General features: G+C 38.5%; 1 protein-coding gene across 1 annotated transcript in view; it reads right to left on the reverse strand.

The window, feature by feature from the left end:
* NF1 (neurofibromin 1) overlaps positions 1 to 23,332 on the reverse strand; it is a 164,701-nt gene that overhangs the window by 130,642 nt on the left and 10,727 nt on the right. Inside the window, exons 2-11 of the mRNA XM_065418088.1 lie at positions 17,899 to 18,042; positions 14,334 to 14,417; positions 11,575 to 11,765; positions 8,789 to 8,895; positions 8,413 to 8,480; positions 8,038 to 8,113; positions 6,258 to 6,415; positions 2,073 to 2,246; positions 1,290 to 1,412; positions 914 to 988 (exon numbers count right to left, since the gene is read on the reverse strand). Of these exons, the coding sequence (XP_065274160.1) occupies positions 914 to 988; positions 1,290 to 1,412; positions 2,073 to 2,246; positions 6,258 to 6,415; positions 8,038 to 8,113; positions 8,413 to 8,480; positions 8,789 to 8,895; positions 11,575 to 11,765; positions 14,334 to 14,417; positions 17,899 to 18,042 (1,200 nt within the window). The remainder of the gene's footprint in view (positions 1 to 913; positions 989 to 1,289; positions 1,413 to 2,072; positions 2,247 to 6,257; positions 6,416 to 8,037; positions 8,114 to 8,412; positions 8,481 to 8,788; positions 8,896 to 11,574; positions 11,766 to 14,333; positions 14,418 to 17,898; positions 18,043 to 23,332) is intronic.

A 23,332-nucleotide genomic window follows, 5' to 3' on the forward strand; every position in this document is an offset into this window, starting at 1 on the left:
GTTCTAGAATTTTTACTTTTTTAAAATAAATGCCTGTCCTGTCTTTTTACCCCACACCAAGTAGAGATAATAGGGGTAAGCCTTGCCCATCTGTTCATTAAATCTACCTGTTGTCTCTCATTTTACACTTAGATTATAAACTGTTTTGGGCAGGGACCACCTACTTTGCGTGTGGGTACAGCTCTTGCCATAGTGGGGCCATTTCCATGACAAGGACCCCTAGGGCACTGGCATAATACCACCAATACCACCTAGCACGTATGTAGCGCTTTACAAAGGAGGTACACATCATGATCACCATTTTATGGATGAGAAAACTGAGGCACAGAGAAGTGAAGTGATTTGCCCCAGGTCACCCAGTAGCTGAGCTGAGAACGGAACCCAGATCTGTCGAGTCCCAGTCCATTGCTCCATCCACTAGGCAATACTGCCTCCCATAATACAAATATGGAATCCGAGGTCCTCCTCCCCTAAATGACCAATGTCAATACACTGGAAAGAGCAAGAGGGGTTGGAGCAGTGAAGGAACTGCTGCCATGCAAATATGGTGATTAGAATCTCAGCCTATTTTGAAACCTGATAAGTGGCTAATGAGCAAGCTTGTTATGCAACAGGAAAATAGCACTTTGTATTAAAAACGATAAAATAAACAGGCTTTTTAATTCTCACATTTCAGCGCATTAAATTTGTACGGAGATGCAGACTTGTAACTCAGTGAGCCCAACTGGTCAACAAAGAGACCTGAATCCATTGTCCATAAATGGGCAAATCCCGATGATTGTGCTAGAACTAGTACTATGAGCACAGTGCGCAAGATTTAGTCTACTGCTTAAAATTCTAGTCAAATGACTATTTCAATTCCTAAATAAAATCACTAACCACCTCTAGGCTAATTAAATCTTTTAAAACTTACATTTGTGATTATTCGCTGGAGTGAGTTTACCAGCACATAATGAAACGTTGATGGGGAATTCTGTGCCAAGCAGATCTAGAAGGAAAACATTAATATAAAAGCCATTTGGGAAAACTGTTATTCTTTAACATCTCTCAAGATCAGATTGAACAAAGCACCAACGCCCTTTTAGTAAATTTAAAAAGTGTCAATACAAGCAGTATCAGAACAGCAGAAATAGATTGATACAAAATACTCCACACAAAGAATTTCTGACAAATATTAAGAAGTTTGAAATTATTTATGAATTTCTGGCTGCCACTAGCACACCCTTGATATCTGACAAGTCATAAATAGCATCAGGAGACACTACTTGTCCATAAAATCATGGCCTCACCTTAAGGTATGGGTTGTTCTGAGGGTTTATGCGAAAGCAGGAAACTAAGCAGTCTATCATAAGGTCTACATCTGCATTCTGATTGCCTCTTGAGAAAGGTTTACACGGATTAAACAGCAAGGTCTACACAAAAATTCAGATAAAAATGTTATTCCAGTCTGCTTGTAATATAGGACTAATTTGTTAAAAATCAGAGAGTAGGCCACTCTAAACATTACAATTTTAAAAATCTGTTAACATTTGTTATTTCTGAAACGACTTAAATAATATGTAACCTTTAAAAATAGGCAATTTTTATAGATCTAATAGAGACAAAAAAGACAATTCAGACGCTATCCCTTGCTTTTTAATTCACCAATATAGTCTCAGAAGCTTGGTTGATTACATGTTGCAATACCCAGAGCTAAAGTGTATTCGGAAAAGCAAGAAGTGGTTTGGGCATTACATAGGGGCAGTAAGTGGGTAAATGTTGCATGAAGAGAATATAAAATTCCTTAGGGCTATTTAAGCCAAAAGGCATTCAGCAGAAACAAAATGTAGGAAGTCAAGAGACAATGTCTCTTGAGATTTGAGAGAAGGAAAGTAAGGAGTGAATGAAGAATACCAGAGCTGCAATACTGGTGTAATTATAATACTAGAACATGCACAGCTTGCTTACAAAAATGCTACCAAAGATACTCCATGACACTGGGCTCGTTAGTAAAACACAAATTCAAATGAATTTTCTCATCAGATCTAGGAAATGACAAAATGATTTCCAGACTCCTCTCTCTTCCTCTTTACCTTAAGATCATCAACCATGGACTGCACCAGAAGGAAAATGACAGAATTATCTTCCCAGTTGATGTAGGTGGATGCTTTGCACAGTTTAACACAAGCAATAGCAGCGCTTTCAGTCAGCTGTCTGCTCCCACTATGGCTTGCAAGTGCTTTCCTGAGGTTGTCCAGAAACAGTTTCTGCAGAATTCAAATATAACAACCAAAAAAGAAAAGAAAGAAATAGTTATAGCCGATGTTTTAGGAGCTGTGGACAGAGCTTTTAAATCTTTAATTACCACCAAAAAAATGGAAATACTTGTGTATCAGTTTAGAAAAGTATATTTTATTCATTACACACTCACTTTGGACCATTCACATTTGTGTGAAGATACCATGATATAATCAGCTTGGCAATGGCCAACTTGGATGCTCCAAGAATTGCTTATTTTTAATTGTAGCCAAGTCAAATTCTATCTGTGTTACAGATCTTCATTTGCAAACCAAGCTTTTCGGGTACAAAATATATCGGAAGGACAGAACAGGTTGTGCTGGTAGGGGAGTGGCACTATATGTGAACGAAAGTGTAGAATCCAATGAAGTAAAATCTTAAATGAACCAAACTGTACCACAGAACCTCTCTGGATAGTAATTCCATGCTCGAATAATAAGAATATAGCATACGGATATAATACCAATCACCTGATAAGGATGGCAATAGTGACTGTGAAATGCTCAGGGAGATTAGAGAGGCTATTAAAATTAAAAACTCAATAATAAGGGGGAGGATTTCAACTATCCCTATATTGACTGGGTAACATATCACCTAAGGACAGGATGCAGACGTAAAGTTTCTTGACACCTTCAATGACTGCTTCTTGGAGCAGCTAATCCTGGAACCCACAGGAGGAGAGGCAATTCTTGATTTAGTCCTAAGTGGAGCACAGGATCAGGTCCAAGAGGTGCATACAGCTGGACCACTTGGTAATAGTGACCATAATACAATTACCTTTAACATCCCTGTGTTTTGGGGAAAACACCACTGCGGCCCAACACTGTAGCATTTAATTTCAGAAAGGGGAACTACACAAAAATGAGGAGGTTAGTTAAACAGAAATTAAAACGGTAGGAGCACCAAAAGAAAAATCCCTGCAAGCTGCATGGAAACTTTTTAAAGACACCATAATAAGAGGCTCAACGTAAATGTATACCCCAAATTAAAAAACACAGTAAGAGAACCAAAAAAGAGCCACCAAGGCTAAACAACAAAGTAAGGGTAGGTCTACACTTACCCGGTAGTTCGGCGGCGAGCGATCGAACTTCTGGGTTCGACTTATCGCGTCTTGTCTGGACGCGATAAGTCGAACCCGGAAGTGCTCGCCGTCGACTGCGGTACTCCTGCTTGGCGAGAGGAGTACCGCGGAGTCGACGGGGGAGCCTGCCTGCCGCGTGTGGAACGAGGTAAATTCGAACTAAGGTACTTCGAACTTCAGCTAAGTTATTCACGTAGCTGAAGTTGCGTACCTTAGTTCGAATTAGGGGGTTAGTGTAGACCTGCCCTAAGAGAAGCAGTGAGAGGCAAAAAGGCATCCTTTAAAAAGTGGAGGTTAAATCCTAGTGAGGAAAATAGAAAGAAGCATAAACTCTGGCAAATGAAGTGTAAAAATATAATAGGAAGGCCAAAAAAAGAATCTGAAGAAGAGCTAGCCAAAGACTCAAAAAGTAGAAGCAAAAAAATTTTTAAGTACATCAGAAGCAGGAAGCCTGCTAAACAACCAGTGGGGCCACCAGACGATCGAGATGTTAAAGGAGCACTCAAGAACGATAAGGCCATTACAGAGAAACTAAATGAATTCTTTGCATCGGTCTTCACGGTTGAGGATGTGAGGGAGATTCCCAAACCTGAGCCATTCTTTTTAGGTGACAAATCTGAGGAATTGTCCCAGATTGAGGTGTCATTAGAGGAGGTTTTGGAACAAATTAATAAAATAATCAGTAATAAGTCACCAGGACCAGATGGTATTCACCCAAGTGTTCTGAAGGAACTTAAATGTGAAACTGCAGGACTACTAACTGTAGTCTGTAACCTATCATTTAAATCAGCTTTTGTAACAAATGACTGGAGGATAGCTAATGTGACACCAATTTTTAAAAAGGGCTCCAGAGGTGACCCTGGAAATTACAGGCCGGTAAGCCTCACTTCAGTACCGGGCAAACTGGTTGAAACTATAGTAAAGAACAAAATTGACAGACACATAGATTAACATAATTTGTTGGGGGAGAGTCAACATGGTTTTTGTAAAGGGAAATCATGTCTCACGAATCTACTAGAATTCTTTGAGGGGGTCAACAAGCATGTGGACAAGGGGGATCCACTGGATATCACATATTTAGATTTTCAGAAAGCCTTTAACAAGGTCCCTCACCAATGTCTCTTAAGCAAAGTAAGCAGTCATGGGATAAGAGGGAAGGTCCTCTCATGGATTGGAAACTGGTTAAAAGAGAGGAAACAAAGGGTAGGAATAAATGGTAGGTTTCACAATGGAGAGAGGTAAATAGTGGTGTCCCCCAGAGGTCTATACTGGGCCCAGTCCTATTCAACATATTCATAAATGATCTGGAAAAAGGGGTAAACAGTGAGGTGGCAAAATTTGCAGATGATACAAAACTACTTAAGATAGTTAAGTCCCAAGCAGACTGAGAAGAGCTACAAAAGGATCTCTCAAAACTGGGTGACTAGGCAACAAAATGGCAGATGAAATTCAATGTCGATAAATGTAAAGTAATGCATATTGGAAAACAATCTCAACTATACATATAAAATGATGGGGTCTAAATTAGCTGTTACCATTTAAGAAAGATCTTGGAGTCATTGTGGATAGTTCTCTCAAAACATCCGCTCGATGTGCAGCGGCAGTCAAAAAAGCGAACAGAATGTTGGGAATCATTAAGAAAGGGATAGATAATAAGACAGAAAATATCATATTGCCTCTATATAAATCCATGGTACGTCCGAATCTTGAATACTGCGTGCAGATGTGGTCGCCCCATCTCAAAAAAGATATATTGAAATTGGAAAAGGTTCAGAAAAGAGCAACAAAAATGATTAGGGGTATGGAACATCTTCCATGTGAGGAAAGATTAATAAGACTGGGACTTTTCAGCTTGGAAAAGAGACGACTAAGGGGGGAATATGATTGAGGTCTATAAAATCATGACTGGTGTGGAAAAAGTAAATAAGGAAGTGTTATTTACTCCTTCTCATAACATAAGAACTAGAGGGGTCACCAAATGAAATTAAAAGGCAGCAGGTTTAAAACAAACAAAAGGAAGTATTTTTGTCACACAGCGCACAGTCAACCTGTGGAACGCCTTGCTAGAGGAGGTTGTGAAAGCCAAGACTATAACAAGGTTCCAAAAAGAACTAAATATATTCATGGAGGATAGGTCCATCAATGACTATTAGCCAGGATGGGCAGGAATGGTGTCCCTGGCCTCTGTTTGCCAGAAGCTGGAAATGAGCGACAGAGGATGGATCACTTGATGATTACCTGTTCTGTTCATTCCCTCTGGGGCACCTGGCATTGGCCACTGTTGGAAGACAGGATACTGGGCTAGATGGACCTTTGGTCTGACCCAGTATGACCGTTCTTATGTTCTTATTTCCACACATTGCCAAAAAAAAAAAACAAAAAAAAAAACAAAACAAAAAAAACACACCACCCACAAAGTTCAGTTCAGATTAGCAGTAATGTAAAACTTGAATAAGGGACTTGGGGAGGAATAGCAAGATTCAAAACTCTAGGACAGTTCTTTACTCTCAAGCCCAGCAGGGGCTGTAAGTGCTGAGGTGGCAATTTGTTCACCACCAACAGGAGTGAATGACTCACAGTGTTGCACAAACCCTTTTTTTAGCTCCAGGAATTGAATTGTCAGGAGTAGCTATACAACCCTCATCAAGCAGGATATATGCCATTATACAAAGCTCTGCTGGTAGGGAAAGTAAAGGGCTAGGTGAGAGCTCCGAGAAGCCTGAATAATAGAAAAAACAGGGATTTAATAGGGGGGTTTAAATGTGTTTTTTTTTTTAAATAGAGGCAGAGTAGGCTTATATCAGAGAGTATAGAGTTTTAAAACAATATGGGACATGCCAAGACAAACACCCTATTGAATTCAGACTTGTATTCACTATGACATTTTAGCTTTCTTCACCTTGTTTATTTTGGTTTCCTCCACCACATCCTTGGCTATATCTTGAATGATTTCTGGACACAGGACAAGAAGAATGATTTGCAGTGGCCAAACTGCTGCTTTACGTTTCGTGCTTTCGGCAAACCCATCCACCAAGTCAAACAACTTCTCTGCACAATCTACATTATAAAACAACCAAATGACTACGGAAGAAACACTGACGGGAAAAGTGTTTAAATATCCTGTTATGTTTAGCTCATAATCCTAGTTTGCAAAGAGCATTACTCAAAAGAAAAAGCACTGGTTCAATAAAGAACAAAAGAACTACACCTCTAGCTCAATATAACGCTGTCCTCGAGAGCCAAAAAAATCTTACTGCGTTATAGGTGAAACTGCGTTATATCGAACTTGCTTTGATCCACAGGAGTGCGCAGCCCCCTCTTCCCCCCCCGGAGCGCTGCTTTACCACGTTATATACGAATTCGTGTTATATCGGGTCACGTTATATCGGGGTAGAGGTGTATGAGCAAGACAGCCACAAACATAATTAATTCACTAGAACTGACTACTACAGAGCATTCTAGAAATACATATGATCTGTGGATGAAGACTTATGTCAGAGCTAGGTATTATTGTCTGCAGAAAGAAATAGGACATAAAAAGGGGGATTTAAAACATCTAAAGGGGAAAAAATGTTGATCAAAAATACTATTCTATGAAATACTGTAATTGACGTGTACAAATGACAAAATTTGCTTTAACTATTTTCCATATTTTTTAAAATCAATGACATTCATTCTTTTTCCAGCTAACCAACTCACTAAATAGTAGCTGAAGGTTTAAACTGTGAAAAACCTTCCAGAATTCTGGTTTGCAGATGACACTAAAATATGCATGTACAAGTAACAGACATTTCAGCCTATTTTCAGAGTTCAGATACAGGTCCTGCTATGACACAAATGGAAACTGGAAGGATGCGTTTTGAGTACCGGCAAGCAAAAGAAGTTTGGCACCACTTTTGACAAGGAAGATAAAGGGGGAACAGAACATAAGAGGCAAAATATGGCTCCATCTACAAAAATAAAATGTGTTTTACAACCATGCTTAGGCATGCCATTGTCGCTGAACTGGGCTATAAACAGGGTTAAAACAATGATTCAGAAAATAACTTAAAAATGTGCTTAAGTCCTTCTCTAGTCAGAAAGATTAAAGCATATGTACAGCCTTGTGTCAATACAAAATTTGTATTCGCATCCAGTCCGCGGATACACACAGATTTGCAGGACTCTAGATATAAAATTTGGATCTGCATTCATCCGTGATCTGCAAACATGGGCCGCAGATATAAAGCAGATAGCTACAGATTTGCAGATCTCTAAGCATATGCTTATGTGCCCTTCCTGAACAGGAATGCTTTCCTGAATCAGGGGCTAAAATGTGTATTTGTAAATTTTCTTTTATTTGTATGTAAGATAGTTTATGTTTGTGCGTTTTGTTTACTTGTTATGTGTATCAAAATAGAGCTCTATAAAAGCAGTCCAATTCCCACCATTACTCCCTTCCTCCCCATTTCCATTTGTTGAGTGAAGAGAGATAAAGAGTGTATCCCAAGCTGCTCTGGCAAAGGATGGCAGAATGATGCTTCTTTTATGCGAGCTGCCTGAGAAGCAAGGAGTGTACAAAATGTCAGTGAAGTTGGCGATCTCTGACAAAGCTTTGTGAAAAAGACAACCAATGGACTTAGCCTGATAAATCCATATTTTAAGAGATACACATCAAAATGATTTATGTCATGTCTTACCCGCCATATCAGTCTGTGGTGTCTGGTACAGCTTTGTGAATTCATCGGGATAGTTTTCCACCCAGTTCCAAAATGCCTACAGATAATTCAACACGTCTTTACACATATGCAACAATCAGTTTAGAAAATAAACTCAGTTTAGGAAATCAACTTCCAGTGGAAGAGATGACTTTATTTTGTCCTTCAGTCTCTCAGCATGCAGTGCTTTTACAACAGAACTCTCATACATGTGTGTTTACAGTGAAAAGTGACCTGTCCAAATGAGACTAGTGTTTTCCCGTTCCTAAATTCAATCAGGGGCCTGAGACTGCAAATCAGTGACTGAGGAACAGCAAAAAAATTCCGCTTAGAATATATCAATGATAACATACTTGCCTTTTCAAGACTGTTTATAACTGCCAGTTGAGCTACTTTCTTTAGGGCTTTAAACTTAAATACTGTCTCTGTAAAAATAAAAAATTTCAACATTTGAAAGAGAAATTCATTTCTAACAAAATAGGTATATAATAATTCAACCCAATAAGACAGCTCAGGAGTTTAAGCACCAGTTATTTTAAAATCAGATGCTAATTATCATTTGAATTAAGTAAAATTATACTGTTTCTAAATTAATATACAGGAATATGTTATACGAGTGTAACTGTCTATGCTAGAGGGTAATACCACTAACTATGGATTTCTAAACAGATAGCTATAGCAGCACAAAACCCGTCTGATGATCAGCCCAAAGACACACAATTTCACAGCCTACCTTGCAATATTCGTTTCAGTTTTATGCAGTCCACACTAATATACTGTAAAAGTTCAATATCATGAACATCAGCATTATCTTCCGAACACACAGTCAGTTCCTGTAATCTAAAGAGATGCAAAGTAAAGTATTAACTCAAAACAGTAAATTAAATTAACTTCTCGAAACAGAGACTGTCAGCCATTGCTGACATGTTCATACTTATGAAAAACACCTCCTATTATACAGGTGAAATGAAAATTAGTAGTAAACATTTGAATATTAAAGGATCATCATCATCCCCTCCAGAGACTTATAGTTAGAACTTTGACAGATCCAGGAATTAAAAACTAACTTTGGATGACCATTAAGAGTTAATTTTACAGAATATTTTCATTTTAACTTCATATAGAAAAGTTCCAGAAGAAAATTTCTCAACATTTCAAGATGTAAGCTACAAATGCCATCAGTTTATATTTATGTTTACCCTATATCCGCTTTTTCTTTACAATGCTGTGGAAGTAATCTATATTTCATTTCACCTGAGCACTGACCTCTCCGGCTCATGCTGGTGATGCCTTTGGGCCATGCCCCTGGGAATGAGTGCCTTGCTTTGCACTTGAGCTATACCATCTGGGCAACAATCAGGAGTATTCAGTCTCTGAAGGGAACTGCAGTCAGCCCTCAGGCAAAGGGGAGCCCTTTTTTTTGTCCCTAATGAAACTCAATTAGTTTTAATCACATCAGTTTAAGCACTGTGGTAAATCTTTTCCCTCCTTTTTCGAGGGTAACTTACTAAACATCATATCAGATCACAAGCCACTAATAACTAAATCATATGCGCCTGCAAGTTATAAGATTGTGTTGACCCCTTCCAAAGCTACAGATGTGTACTTGACATGATATGCGATTTCTACCACTACACACAAAAGCAGCTCTTCATTTCATCAATGGAGGGAAAACTTAACAGCCCATGCTGAGAACGGGAAGGTCCCTGGTGCTGTGCTTTACATGCCCCAAAGCCCCCAGCTGCTGCACAGAGCCTAGAAATATGCCTAAACAGGAAGCATGGGTCAAAAGATCAGCAATGCTAACTGTCGGCAGGCTGACCTCTGTGGATATTAGCAACAAACAGCCAAATGTTTAACCACTTCTATACCAATGAAAAATAGAATTGTGTGGAAACAAAAATCAACTCCAGCCTTGAAACAGCCTAGAATTTCAAAATTAAGTTTGAGTAAAAAAGACTTATACTGAAAAACTATACTGCAGATGTATAAACAAATACACATTAAAGAACTATCTACAAGAATAAGTTCTAGTGTAACTCCCTATAACAGAAGGGCATGGAATTATTTCCTACCCTGTAAGCAACTAAACCTAATCAATTTATTTAGCAAAAACCATATCCTCCATCCTGGCTACTAAGTCTAGGTCCTTGAGAGATTATTAAAGCCCTTTAAAGTTTAAAAAATAGTTGAGATTTCAGCTAATTAGATGTTTACCAAGTTTCATATTTAAAATTTGAATGCACTTCCATTCTAGTGTTCTCAAAGCTCTTTTAATTGTATAAGTTACACAAGCCCTAGTTTTAATTAGACTGTTGTACTAAAAACAATTCAAACTAGCATACTCATTGCTGCCCAACCCTAATAAAGGAGCATTGGATCCAACTCCAACAAATGATCCACTCAAGTTCTACTGTTGGTTATAACCACACTACTCTGATAAGAGTTAAACCTTTTCAAGCAACTTTCAAAGGACATAAAAGCATTTCCTTAATAAAAGCTTCCATGCAACCTTGGTGGGCTGGCCAAAGACAGCACCAAAGAGATGATTGCAATGCGGGAAGTAAAGAAGGGATAGCATACCTTGGCCCTGACTCACCTCTCATTTAGAGTGGTGTAAATCAGGAGGAATTTCATTATAATCAGTGGGGTTACACGGATATAAAAATCATGTGAGAGGACAAGCAGGCTCCTTCCAAATCCAATAAAAAGTAATATTCTTAGGGTCAAGGCAATCATGCCCCATTCTCCTCAGTCAAAAAGATGGATATATATATGGGCCTTCAAGTAGGGAAAATTAGGGAAGGACAACATCCTTAAGGCTCCAACAGAGCTGCAGAGAACTAGAAGTTACCATGGAACAGCAAACACATTAATGGATATAAGTTAAGCGTCTGTCAATTTTTAGAAATCTCTCATTAGCAAGCACCCACCCTACATTTCAACTTGGTTTTTATCATTAGTTCCGTTCTATGGCAGATTTTTTTCATATAAAAGCAGGTCTAAAAAATAAGTAAGTCTAGCACCCAGAAAATAAGTTGTACAAAAACACAGAATGGAGACAGAATCAGACTAATTTTATCAACTGATGCTTAAGCAGAGTTTTGAAATGTAGAGGGATTTTCATCAGAAAAAATTTCAAATACACCTCTACCCCGATATAACGCGACCCAATATAACACGAATTCGGATATAACGCGGTAAAGCAGCGCTCCGGGGGGGGCGGGGCTGCGCACTCCGGTGGATCAAAGCAAGTTTGATATAACACGGTTTCACCTATAACACGGTAAGATTTTTTGGCTCCCGAGGACAGCGTTATATCGGGGTACAGGTGTAAGCAGCTTATTATATGATACAAACTCCCCATCAGCATTTTCAAGTTAATATTTTTCAGATCAGAAAGGTCTGTCGTGAATTTTAGCCTTTGTTTTAATCTACACTGATTAGAGCCAGACAACATTCACGGTGTTTGATAAGCCTTCTAATACACTGGATAAGCTCTGCCATTCATGCACTCACCTGGTGGAAATGCGGCTGAAGACTGCATTAAAATTATTGCAACTGAGAGAGAAGAGAACCCCAGAGGCAGAATTGCGAAGTTCGGCTGCATGTTGGTTTCCTTCACGGTACGTATGGATAAAATGGCAGATTTCTGGCAGCAACTGTTTGACCAGCATCGTCTCATCTAGTCGCATCGTGTCCTTTGGTTGCTAAAATGTAAACATTTTACTTATTTCCTGAAATTCCCTTTCACAGCTTTATAGGCAAAAATTGTATTTCTAGTTACTACTATCCCAGGAACAGATCTTGTACTACTTACTCTCTACACAGTAGAAACTCCCATTGACTTCAATGCAAATTAAGTGGAAAAGCTCTGACACACCCCATGCTAACAGTAATTTCCTATAATTTCACATAAAGTAATATTTTACATTTTCGAATGTGTTTCCATCCCTGACCTGTGGGACAATGTTAGTAGCTCAATATCATCAAGTACTGAATGGGCTATCAAAATACTTTTTTCAAGCAAAAGGTTTGAATACTTAAGGGACACACCCTGCCAACCTGTCAAAGCACTGGTGTTAGAGCATTTGAGTCAGTTGTTTGCCTTAGAAGAACCTAAGGTAAACTCCTACTCTTAATTCTCTCAAATGGTTTTCTGACCGTAGTTTTTCCTCCAGTAGGGATTTAAAAGACATGATGAAAGAGAGGGTGCTTCTTTATGGAGTCAGTGTGATTCCAGACAAGAACAAAAAACCCTACAGTTTCCTGTAGAATTCTACTTTTTCCAATTTGCACAGTATGAGACATAAGGAAACTATTTAAGAAAGAATTTGAAGAGCAACTTTACTAAGAATCTTAACAAAGGGTCAGGTCAGCATTTAAACTTTTAAAATCCTGCCAATGAAATTACTCTGGGGAATTCAGAAGTTGCAGTGATCCCACTTAGCTGACCTGAGTCTTGTTGCCATGAGAACTTGGTGAAACATTAAGAAGCAATAGTAAGCAAGAAATATGTCTGACCATATCACAGAACACAACTCTCTTTGTATACAGCTTTGGCTCAAGTCTTACTAAACATACTGGCTCAACTTGCTTTCATCTAAATTGACAAGACATACAATTTTAAGCTGTTAGAGGTTTCATCATGTATCTGAAACACACTGAGGTTTTTGATCAATATAAATTGTGGCTTTTAAAAAAGGAAGATATGGATTTATGAAATTAGACAAGTCTAAGTTACTACATTAAACACAGGAAAGAAAAATATGGTATAATTTACTTTTTTTTTAAAGTTGAAATCTATTCTGCATTATGTAGATACCTACATTATTTTCTTACGTATTTAAAACAGCACGATTACTTACATCATCAGCATCTTTACTATATTAAAAGATGTTCCACCTTGATAAACCAAACTCTATTGTATTTATTACTCTGTAGAGAAATATCTTTTACAACCAGTACTAAGGAATTGCACACAGCTTTGATGATTTCATTACGTTCTTCCTGGAACAAAGCTAAAAGAAATCTCTAGGAATAAACCTGAGACTCAGTTTTTACCTAAGATGAAGTTTGGCTTTGCAATTATACAACTGTTTTCATCCCAAAGGTAAAAGCAAACTGCCTCTCAGCAAAGATTTGAATGAAATAGGAAAGTTTGTGTGGAAACTTCAGGATTGGACTCCCACTGGAAGTTTGGATAAGGTTAAATAACGTAAACTAGGAAATACCTGCAAAAGTAATCTTAATATGGCAATAGCAAAAGATTCTGTCTGGGTATATAATTATAGAAAATAGAAACAGAACTACATCAACAAGAAATTTCTACTTCATTTAAGAAACACTAACTATGACTTCCACAAACTTCATTAATTTTAATATATTTTAATTTTTTACTATTTGCCACTTTTAAAATGATTGTAAAATTATCCTTTAATTTTGTATTAAATTGTGAAATGAAACCATTTGTATAATTTTGTTTGTAACCCTACTTAGAATCTCCCCATCCACCTACAGTTTATACAAATGCAATGGAAGCTTAACACTGAACCCCATTACTTTACTTAAATTTGTTTTCCATGCACACAATGGTTTATTCTTTTTATATGAATTGTTGTAGAGAAACATATAATATTAGAACTTTGGAAGTGAAGTGGAGGAAAGGTTAGATCTGAAACCTTCCTTTGCCCATTTAGTTAACAAGTCGAGGCATTTTTGATCATTGTTAATTGGGGGTGGGGAGGGAGGATGGACATTCTACACATTAAAAAGAACTAGGAGTACTTGTGGCACCTTAGAAAATAAAAAAGTTTTTTTTCCTCCTGCTGCTAATAGCCCACCTTAATTGATTAGTCTCGTTAGAGTTGGTATGGCAACACCCATTTTTTCATGTTCTCTGTGTGTGTGTGTGTATATATATATATCTTCCTACGTTTTTTTCCACTGCATGCATCCAATGAAGTGGGTTTTAGCCCACGAAAGCTTATGCCCAAATAAATTTGTTAGTCTCTAAGGGGCCACAAGTACTCCTTGTTCTTTTTGCTGATATAGACCAACACGGCTACCACTCTGAAACCATTCTACACATTGTTATTTTATCAGTTACATTAACTATTTCATAGGAGTTTTTCTAAAATTAGCATTAATTCTATGTGACGTAAATCAAATGATTGTTAGTTTACTACTACCTACTATACACACACATTTATAGAACTTCTGTTCACTGTGTCTACATCTGATTCAGAAACTCAGCAATTATAAATTAGACTACTTACCCCAGCAAGACATTTTTCCAGTGTATCCAATATAATCAGCTGAGAGAGATATAAATTCTTTTCAGCAGCTTCTCCAAATATCCTCTACAAGAAAAGGTACAGATTTAGCTCCAGTGCAAAAATCTGACTGGTAGCCCATTGCAGCATTTAGGTGATACAGAAAATCTGCTGGGGATTAAGCAGCACAGTAGGTTAATCATAGAATATCAGGGTTGGAAGGGACCTCAGGAGGTTATCTAGTCCAACCCCTTGCTCAAAGCAGGACCCATGCCCAGACAGATTTTTGCCCCAGATCCCTAAATGGCACCCTCAAGGATTGAACTCACAAGCCTGGGTTTAGCAGGCCAATGCTCAAACCACTGAACTATCCCTCCCCCCAATGCTCTAGCCTTTCCACCTTTGGAGCTCTGGGTTCAAATTTAGAAATAGGGCCAGTGAAAATGAGATTAATGGTTCCTAGCATGAAGTAAACAAACTGTTTTGGCGTGAATGACATAAATTGAACAAAGATAACAAGGGACAGGACAGGCAGGCCAATTAGTATTGGAGGTGCACTAGTAGAACAACTAGAGAGCCTAGCAAGTCCTTCACTTTCATGACCCCAAAATTCTATTTTAGTAGCTATTACTGTTTGTCTAACGTATCTGATTTCTTTAGAGCTGTATTTTATTGCCAAGACAATACTTAACAGAACTGAGGTTTCCACAAATCCATGGATACAAACTTAGTTTGACTGCTGTAGAATTTAGCATAGACCACAGGAAGAAACACAAATACACTACTGGATCTTCAAAGCGGATGCCACATTTTAAATCTAGGATGCAAGAGTCTATCACATATTTAAACTAGCATCCAATTTCACTACCAGCGCCAATGACTAAGTGTATCAATATTCAGATTGGAACAGCAAAACAAAGCAGAGAAGGGTTAGCCAAAAAATGTATTTAGTTCCATTGACTGTAGATAGAACACACAGTAAGAAGCTTCTAAAAATGATGCGATAATTAAAACTGCTTGAAAGATTAGTTCAAATATCTGTAGGCTTTAGCTGAGCAGGAGGCCTCCTGAAGCTATCTTTTCTAAACATGGAGTAGACTAATGACACACAGTCTGGTCTCCATACTGAAGGAGTGCTTGAAAAATATTGCTAGCTGGTTGGAGCATCTCATCCAGTTCTCTCTTCCTCAACCATAGGAAAAGTTAAGTCTTGCTATTGAGTATAGAACATTGATATGAAAAGACTCATTCTTCTATTTTTGCACTTTATGGAGGGATTCACTTGGAAGTACCAAGTCAGACTAATAATTTTTGGGCCATTTTCCATGAAAAGTGGTACTAAAAGTGGTACATGGCTGGTATTCCCTCAGAGACCTTTCCCACTCGGCTTATCCAGAACACCTTGTCCAGTTCTCTGGGATCCAAAACACTCAATCAAACTCCAGATTTCACTACTCGGGTCCCTTTATTTGGCATACAGCAAAGCTATGCTGAGTTGATAAGACTCAAGTGAATGGGGTGGGTATAGGGCATGCCACACATCCAAAGTTACACACTTTATATACATGTACAAATTACACTGCATTTACTATACATTGCATCACACGTTTTTGGATTGGTTTGGTTACTTTGCAGGAACCAATCCCGTGCAGCATCTTCTCTCCATGTGCTGTTCATGTAGAACCTGAACTTTCATATTCCAGGTTCATCTTTGTCCACTGTTAGTAAATGGTTCCCTGGGTGTTCTCCCTCTCATCTTAGATGGCTCAGACATTCTGTCTTTTTCAACCTAATGATCTCTTTACCTCCCTAATTTTATCTTTCAAGAAATGAAGCCTCCTTCCAGGTTTTAATTGCTCATGTCAGGCCAGGCCTCAGCTACACACATCAGATACAATACAGAATTTTTGTTTCTAATTGTATAGCTTATACTCTTATTTATCAGGACTCCTTACAACTGATATCTATAGTGTGGCTGATTTACTTTTGAGTTGGCACTATTAATTTTTATGTCCATTAGTGTAAGTATAGGCTACTCATTCTCTTGTTCTGGTGAGGACATGTTCACATACTACTGGCCCTTTAGGGAGCCCACCCTGAGTGCTGTCATGATGGATCTGATGGTTTGGAAGTTGATTGCCCATGAAATTTGCTTCATTTCTTCTCCCTCCACTTTTTCAAAGTAACTACAATTTCTCATCTTGCCTGCCCCATTGGTAATTTTTATTTGTCCTAGAATGAACACTTAGGATCCATATTTAATAGTTTTCCTTTGTTCCTCCCCATCCCCCTTTGTCTACTACACTCTATCAAATTAGTTGTCAATGTTAATTTAATGAGGGTGAAGTTTCAATAATGTTTTAGTATATTTTTTGAAAGTGATTCTATGCTCTGCCTTGCTGCATTTCACAAACAAATAGTATAGAGGGAGATTGTTCATTTAATGTTACAAATTTGAGTCTGAAAGGGTCTTTTTGAAGTTTGGTGGGAAGGTCTTCTTGAACCTTTTTCTGTCCCTTGACTTTAACCTGCTGCCCGCAAGAACTCAGTGTTAAGGAGGTCCTTGATCCACCCAAGAAACACTGCAAGCTACATCAAGTGTCAGTCAGAGGGGGAAAATATCAAGGAAACACTCCACTCAAGCTAAGCATCCCTTACAAGCCTCTAAGGGATGTGCTCAGGAGATTAACTCTGTAAGACTACCACTAGGCCATAGAGTCTTTTTCAAGCCTTTTCCTTCATGGTTCTCAGCTGATAATCTTGTATGGCTCCTGGATTTTTCTTTTTGTTTTTAAATGTAATTTATGAGATGGCAACTTGCAAATGACTGCACCATGCACTTATGCATAGTGTCTGAACAGATCCTGAAAAGAATCTAATGCCCTAGGTTTGTTTTAAATGCTTGTTCGTTTTCCCCTCTTCCAATATTGCTCTTCCTGGCAGGACACATTCTAGCAGAAAGGATTCGAACAGCTCCCATTGCTCTGGATGCTGTTCACTGGATACCTCTGCCCAAATGCCCTCTTCGGTCTCCTCCAAGGCTGCAAAATATTGCTTCATTAGTTAAATGGCATGCTTATGCAGCTGTACAGAGAGAACCCATTTCCCAGTGATCAAGTGCACCACTTACAAAATATATTCCACTTGGTTTGGAGAGCAGACATCCAAGGATTGCTTACAAACCCAGGTCTAAGAGGGCATGTGTTGGGTGTACCCCTAGCCTAGCCATATGCACTTTTCCACCCTGTCCATTCCCTCTGTGACTGACACCTTCTGGGTTATCCGATGCAGCATTACTAACGTTCTTCCTTTTAGACCTTGTTGCCCACGTTCCCCCATCATCCTCACATGCAATGTGGATGCTCATTTCAATTTTGTTGGTAAACTTTACTGCATTTGAAGTTAAAAAAAAAAAAAAAATCAGTAAGTTAACTGGTACCCTATTAAATGCACAAAACGAAGCGGCAATTTGAGTCAATGTCAGACTAGACATTCTACAAAGTTTCTGTAAATAAAAATGTATAACCATTTTCAAAAGCATCTAATAAACCAAACCTAGAAAACTTACCATATTGTTAACATTTTTTAAGATATTAGTGAGACCACTTATCACCAGGGAAAACTTGTACTTGGAAATGTTTATGAGACATTCCTTATTATGTTCTGTGCTGACTTTGGTGTGGGTATTCTGCTGGCCAGCTTTTATGGGAAGCTGCAAAAAAAAAAAAAAAAAAAAAAGTATTACTTAGTATTTGTATATTAAGTTAGAGATTTACAGTTTTACAGGAAGGTTAAAGATTCCTTGAAGCTCTATAGACTATGTTGTAAAACATTCTATTAAAGACAATCTTACAGTAACATATTATATTTCTCATCTTTTTCTGCTAGGGACATTTGCAGGAAGCAAAATCAAGATTCACCTGTTTTTACTGCTTATTTCTCAACTAAAGCCAAACATCTGTTCTGTGACAATTTCCAAACAAATCAAATTCAGTGTCAGAGAAGTATGATTACAAGTCACTAAGCAATGAAATTGAACAAGCACCTAGAGACACGTCCTGTTTTCACAAAAATCTTAGCAAAAAAAGTACGTCTTCTGTATTTATGCAGCTACACATTGACTTCAAAACCTCCATTGAAACTTTTGTCAGGATAAAAAGTATGACAATAGGATAAGAGAAATTCAGAGATCTATCCTAGGTGACAAACTCATTCAGGTCTAAGAAGCATTCCAATATTCACTGCAATTCCATCTAACTGTTTCGGAAAGTTTCCGACAGAGCCACATCCATCAACAAGCAGCACAGCAGCATTGTGTGAAACTACCAAAACAGGCATCAGGCAATGCCAGAGCCGCTTGCACAAGAGCAATAAATTGCTAACGCTTCAGCATGTTTTAGTATCCATTAAATCTATCCCATTCTGAGGCAGGAAAATTCCTCGAATCACACGGAGGTGTTTAGTCTTAACACACTTCTTGCAAAGAGTTTAGACCCAATCTTTCCAAGCTCCATATCTTTATGTAATAACAAATGATTAGAAAGGAACTGTGTGTTTCAGCTAAGAAAGGAAATACAGACATATCCTAAGGCTAAGATTGTTTTCATAATCTAGAAGACTGTCGCAAAATGTGTTAAATATGTTTTAACTAATGTACTAGCAAACATACACCTCTACCCCGATATAACACGGTAAAGCAGTGCTCGGGGGGGGGGGGGCGCTGCGCACTCCGGCGGATCAAAGCAAGTTCGATATAACGCGGTTTCACCTATAACGCAGTAAGATATTTTGGCTCCCGAGGACAGCATTATATCGGGGTAGAGGTGTATTTTAGAAAAAAACTATTTTGAGTATAAACCTCAGTGTAACTTAGTGAGTTTTCCGGTCTCAGACAGGGATAGATTTAAAACACACTACAGCATTAAAAAAATAAATATATGGAGATATACCTATCTCATAGAACTGGAAGGGACCCCGAAAGGTCATCGAGTCCAGCCCCCCGCCTTCACTAGCAGGACCAAATACTGATTTTGCCCCAGATCTCTAAGTGACCCCCTCAAGGATTGAACTCACAACCTGGGTTTAGCAGGCCAATGCTCAAACCACTGAGCTATCCCTCCCCCCATTCTGATGAGCCAAGGGGTGACCATGACCAGCTAACATTTTTTAACACAATTTGCCTTGTCTAACTAGGTGCAAAGTCACATTTAAAGTTATGTTTAACTTTTTTTAAATGCTATCATTTTTTTCATCTAGACATGCTCTAGTGGCTTCAAACAGAGACTGCAAAACCAATCCCTACCTTTGCACCCTCCATCTTTCAAAGAAAGCTTTTTTTAAAACCATCCATTTTATACACTATGTTGCAGGAGATTACATTGTGAAAAATTACCCTATATAGCAGGTATCATTTTATGATAGAAGTATAACGACATATAACTAACTGCACAGCACTAGGAACACAACAATAGCTACTGGTTTAAAGCTGTTCCATTAGGAAATCCTGACTGTCAGACAGAGAAAAAAAAAGTACCATGTCAAGTATTCGCTGCAAGCACATTCCATGCTAATCTATACTACCACCTTTTACTAGATCTTAAATAAGCCCAAAAGTTTCAGCAGTGTCGCTAAAATAATGCCACTGCAATCAAATTCTGTAACTTTTGGATTGGAAAGGCCATTCTTTAGATGTTCATTTAGGGAAATGTAGTATTTAGTTTTAGTGAAGAGAGGTGGCCTGACAAGATCACTTCAAGTCAGAAGGTGCTTAAAGAACTCAGAGAAATGTTGATAGTCTTAAGGTACTACAATTCCCTAACGAAGAGGGAATCGGTTGCAGTGTTGCCAGTTATACATCTTACCTTCACATTGTCCTTGCTTCACTATTTAAGAAAATATTCATATTTACACTGCAGCAGCACTCAGGTTCCAGTCAGGAACGGAGTTCCATTGTGCTAGGCACAAACGTATATGGAGACTTGGTCCGTGCCCCAAAGAGCTTGCTGCTGAACATCTCCCTGCTAATCACCAACAGAAGTTGTCCAATAAGGATATGATTACACTGCATTAAAAACCCACAGCTGGCCCATGCCAGCTGACTCGGGCTCGCAGGGCTTGGGCTATTTAATTGCGGTGTAGATGTCCAGGCTTGGGCTGGAGCACGGGCTCTAGGACCCTGCAAGGCGGGAGGGTCTCAGAGCCCAGGCTCCAGCCTAAGCCTGGACATCTACACCACAATTCAACAGGCCCTTTGCCTGAGCCTGTGTCAGCTGGCACAGACCAGCCGTGGGTTTTTAATTGCAGTGTGGACAAACCTTAAGAGATATTACCTCACCCACCTTGCCTAATAACTTAGAGGACATTTTAGTTGTATCCACTCATTGATATTTAAACTTTTGGTATGTCTAAACGTTTCTGACTGACTCAAGTCAGGTGCTTAGTTGGCAAGATAAATCTGTTTCCTCCCATCTTTTCCGTAAATCAGATATATAGATTTATAGTAAAGTTTTGTGATCGTAGATTTAACAAAAATTAAATGTTACGAATTCTACAACAGTGAAAGTTAAAATTTCTTCCAACCTTATTCAGAAAAGTGACTTCCAAAGAAGATCCTCTACATCAAATAGTAAAAGTCAGACTTGAGATGTAACTATTCCAGCACAGATAAGAGAAAATTCAGAGTAACTCAACAGATATTAATCCTATTCTGAACACTAGACACTTTGTTTCAAGCTGTACTCAGTAAATTCTTCAAAGGTCACAGACCAATCATGTCCCTTGTGTGCAGTTTACTAGAGTCAGTTAAAAAGTATCAGACCAAATTAAAATGTAGGAAGAAGTGCTTTGTTGAAATTCACTTTATGGAAGCTTTATATTTAAAAAAGACAACAGATTAGGAAAACAAGAATGCAATCAACGCATCTATGTTTCCAAATTATATACACACACTTTAGGATTTAGAGCAGACCCTAAGTATCTCAATTTCAATTATAAAATATCAAATATTTAAAATGTTACTTTCTTCTGGTTTTTAACTGGATTCCACTAGAACATTCCGAGATTCTGAAAAACATAGATGTTCAAAGAGATGACTATGGCTTGAAAAAGGATGTGAACTGGAAACCCAGTCTCTCAAAATGCCACAAGAACTAAAGGAAAAATGCCAGGCTAAAAAATTATCAAGTGCTTAAAGGTTTTTGGTCATCACTGAATAAAGTTGTAGTATCTTAACCCTTCATTTATCATATTAAAATGTATAAACTTCCTTTTAAAACAAAAACAGTAAGAGCCAGACCAAATGCAACTTTTTATATCTAAACTCTGGACCAACTGATCTAGTCATCAACGAATGTCTTTAAACCCAGAGAAGTTTTATGTCATGAAAATTATGACTATCCTCCCTAAGTATCTTGACATGAAAGTCTGCAATACAATTTTATATGGCATAACTGTTTAACAGTGTACCGTAGCCTGACTTGAGAGTAGATGTCATTGTACCTGTTCAGTGCCTGAATGCCAGCAGGGATAAGTGGGGGTACAAAGGAAAATGTACATAGAACACACACTTCGTTTTACCTGCTAAAATAGCAATAAACTATGCTATTTTAAAGAAGCATTTACAAGACTGAGAAAATATTGAACATTAGAAGTGTATTTAATCCCCCCCCCCAAGTTGGAGGTGGCAATGTCATTTAATTTTTCAGCTCAATGTTTTGTTTGATGCTACATTTTAAAGTTGTATGGTTTTGGCCTACTGGAAAAATTCATCACCATTAGTTTTGCGAGTTTCTTGGGAGAATGTCAGCACTTTGCGCTATATTGTTTTAATGTCATACTGACTTGAACTTGTGAGATGGCTTAAAAATGGGAATTTTGATCGCGGTCTAAAAGCTGAATAGAAGTTGTTTCTTCCATTGCTAAACTTTTTGGAGTTGAATACAAAGCCAAAAGATGTTGATAAACTAACACTACTTCACAAAACATTGAGCACAGGAATGTCAAACCAATTAAATCAATCATGATCAAAGCTGGGTCTACACTTAAAACACTGCAGTGACACAGCTGCTCGCGCTTCAGTGAAGATGCTACTATGCCATGAATATAGTTAAATCCACCTCCATGAGAGGCAGTAGCTATGTTGATAGAAGCCCTCCTGTTGACATAGTTGACGGGGAGTTAGGTCGGTATAACTGTCCCTCAGGGGTGTTGATTTTTCACACTCCTGAATGACAAGGGGCATGGCTACACTGGAAACGTCAAAGTGCTGTCGCGGGAACGCTCCCGCGGCAGCGCTTTGAAGTGCAAGTATGGTCACGCGCGAGAGAGCTCCTGGTAATCCACCTCCACGAGGGGATTAGCTACAAGCTCTGGGAGTGCAGCTCCCAGCGCTTGGAGCCTGTTTACACCAGCGCTTTAAAGTGCTCAGACTTGCTGCGCTCAGGGGGGTGAATTTGATTTTTCACCCCCCTGAGCCAGCAAGTTAAAGTGTAGAAAAGCCCTTAGTTACACCAATGCAAGTTTATAGTGTAGACCTGGCCCAAATGTCATTTATTTAATAGCCCTCTTCTCAGTGTAGATCATTCTTAAAACATTAAGGAACTAAGTGAGCTAAGAAATATTAAGGGGAAAAAATTGGTTGGGACCAATCTTTCCTGAACCCCCTCTTCTGGCCTTTAAACAACTCCCCACCCTCAACAAGCTCATCATCAGAAACAAGCCCCACACAGACCAGGATACACCAAACTCAGCACAGCACCAGATCCTGCCAGAACAGATGCAAAATCTGTAGATATATCTCCACGGCTACAATGATCAGCAGGGATCCTAGAAATCAGCTGGCCATGGAAAAATGTTGAATTTTTTTTTTTTTTAAGCAAACAGAGAATCTTTAGTTTTTACATTTTGTGAAAAAATTAAAACATATACAGTAGAACCCTGTTTATCCGAGTCTCCATTATCTGGCTCACCATATTAACCCAACCAGAGCTGACAGCCTGAGCCCC

Source organism: Emys orbicularis, chromosome 17 (genome assembly GCF_028017835.1).
Source record: "Emys orbicularis isolate rEmyOrb1 chromosome 17, rEmyOrb1.hap1, whole genome shotgun sequence".
NCBI classification, from domain to species: Eukaryota; Metazoa; Chordata; order Testudines; family Emydidae; genus Emys; species Emys orbicularis.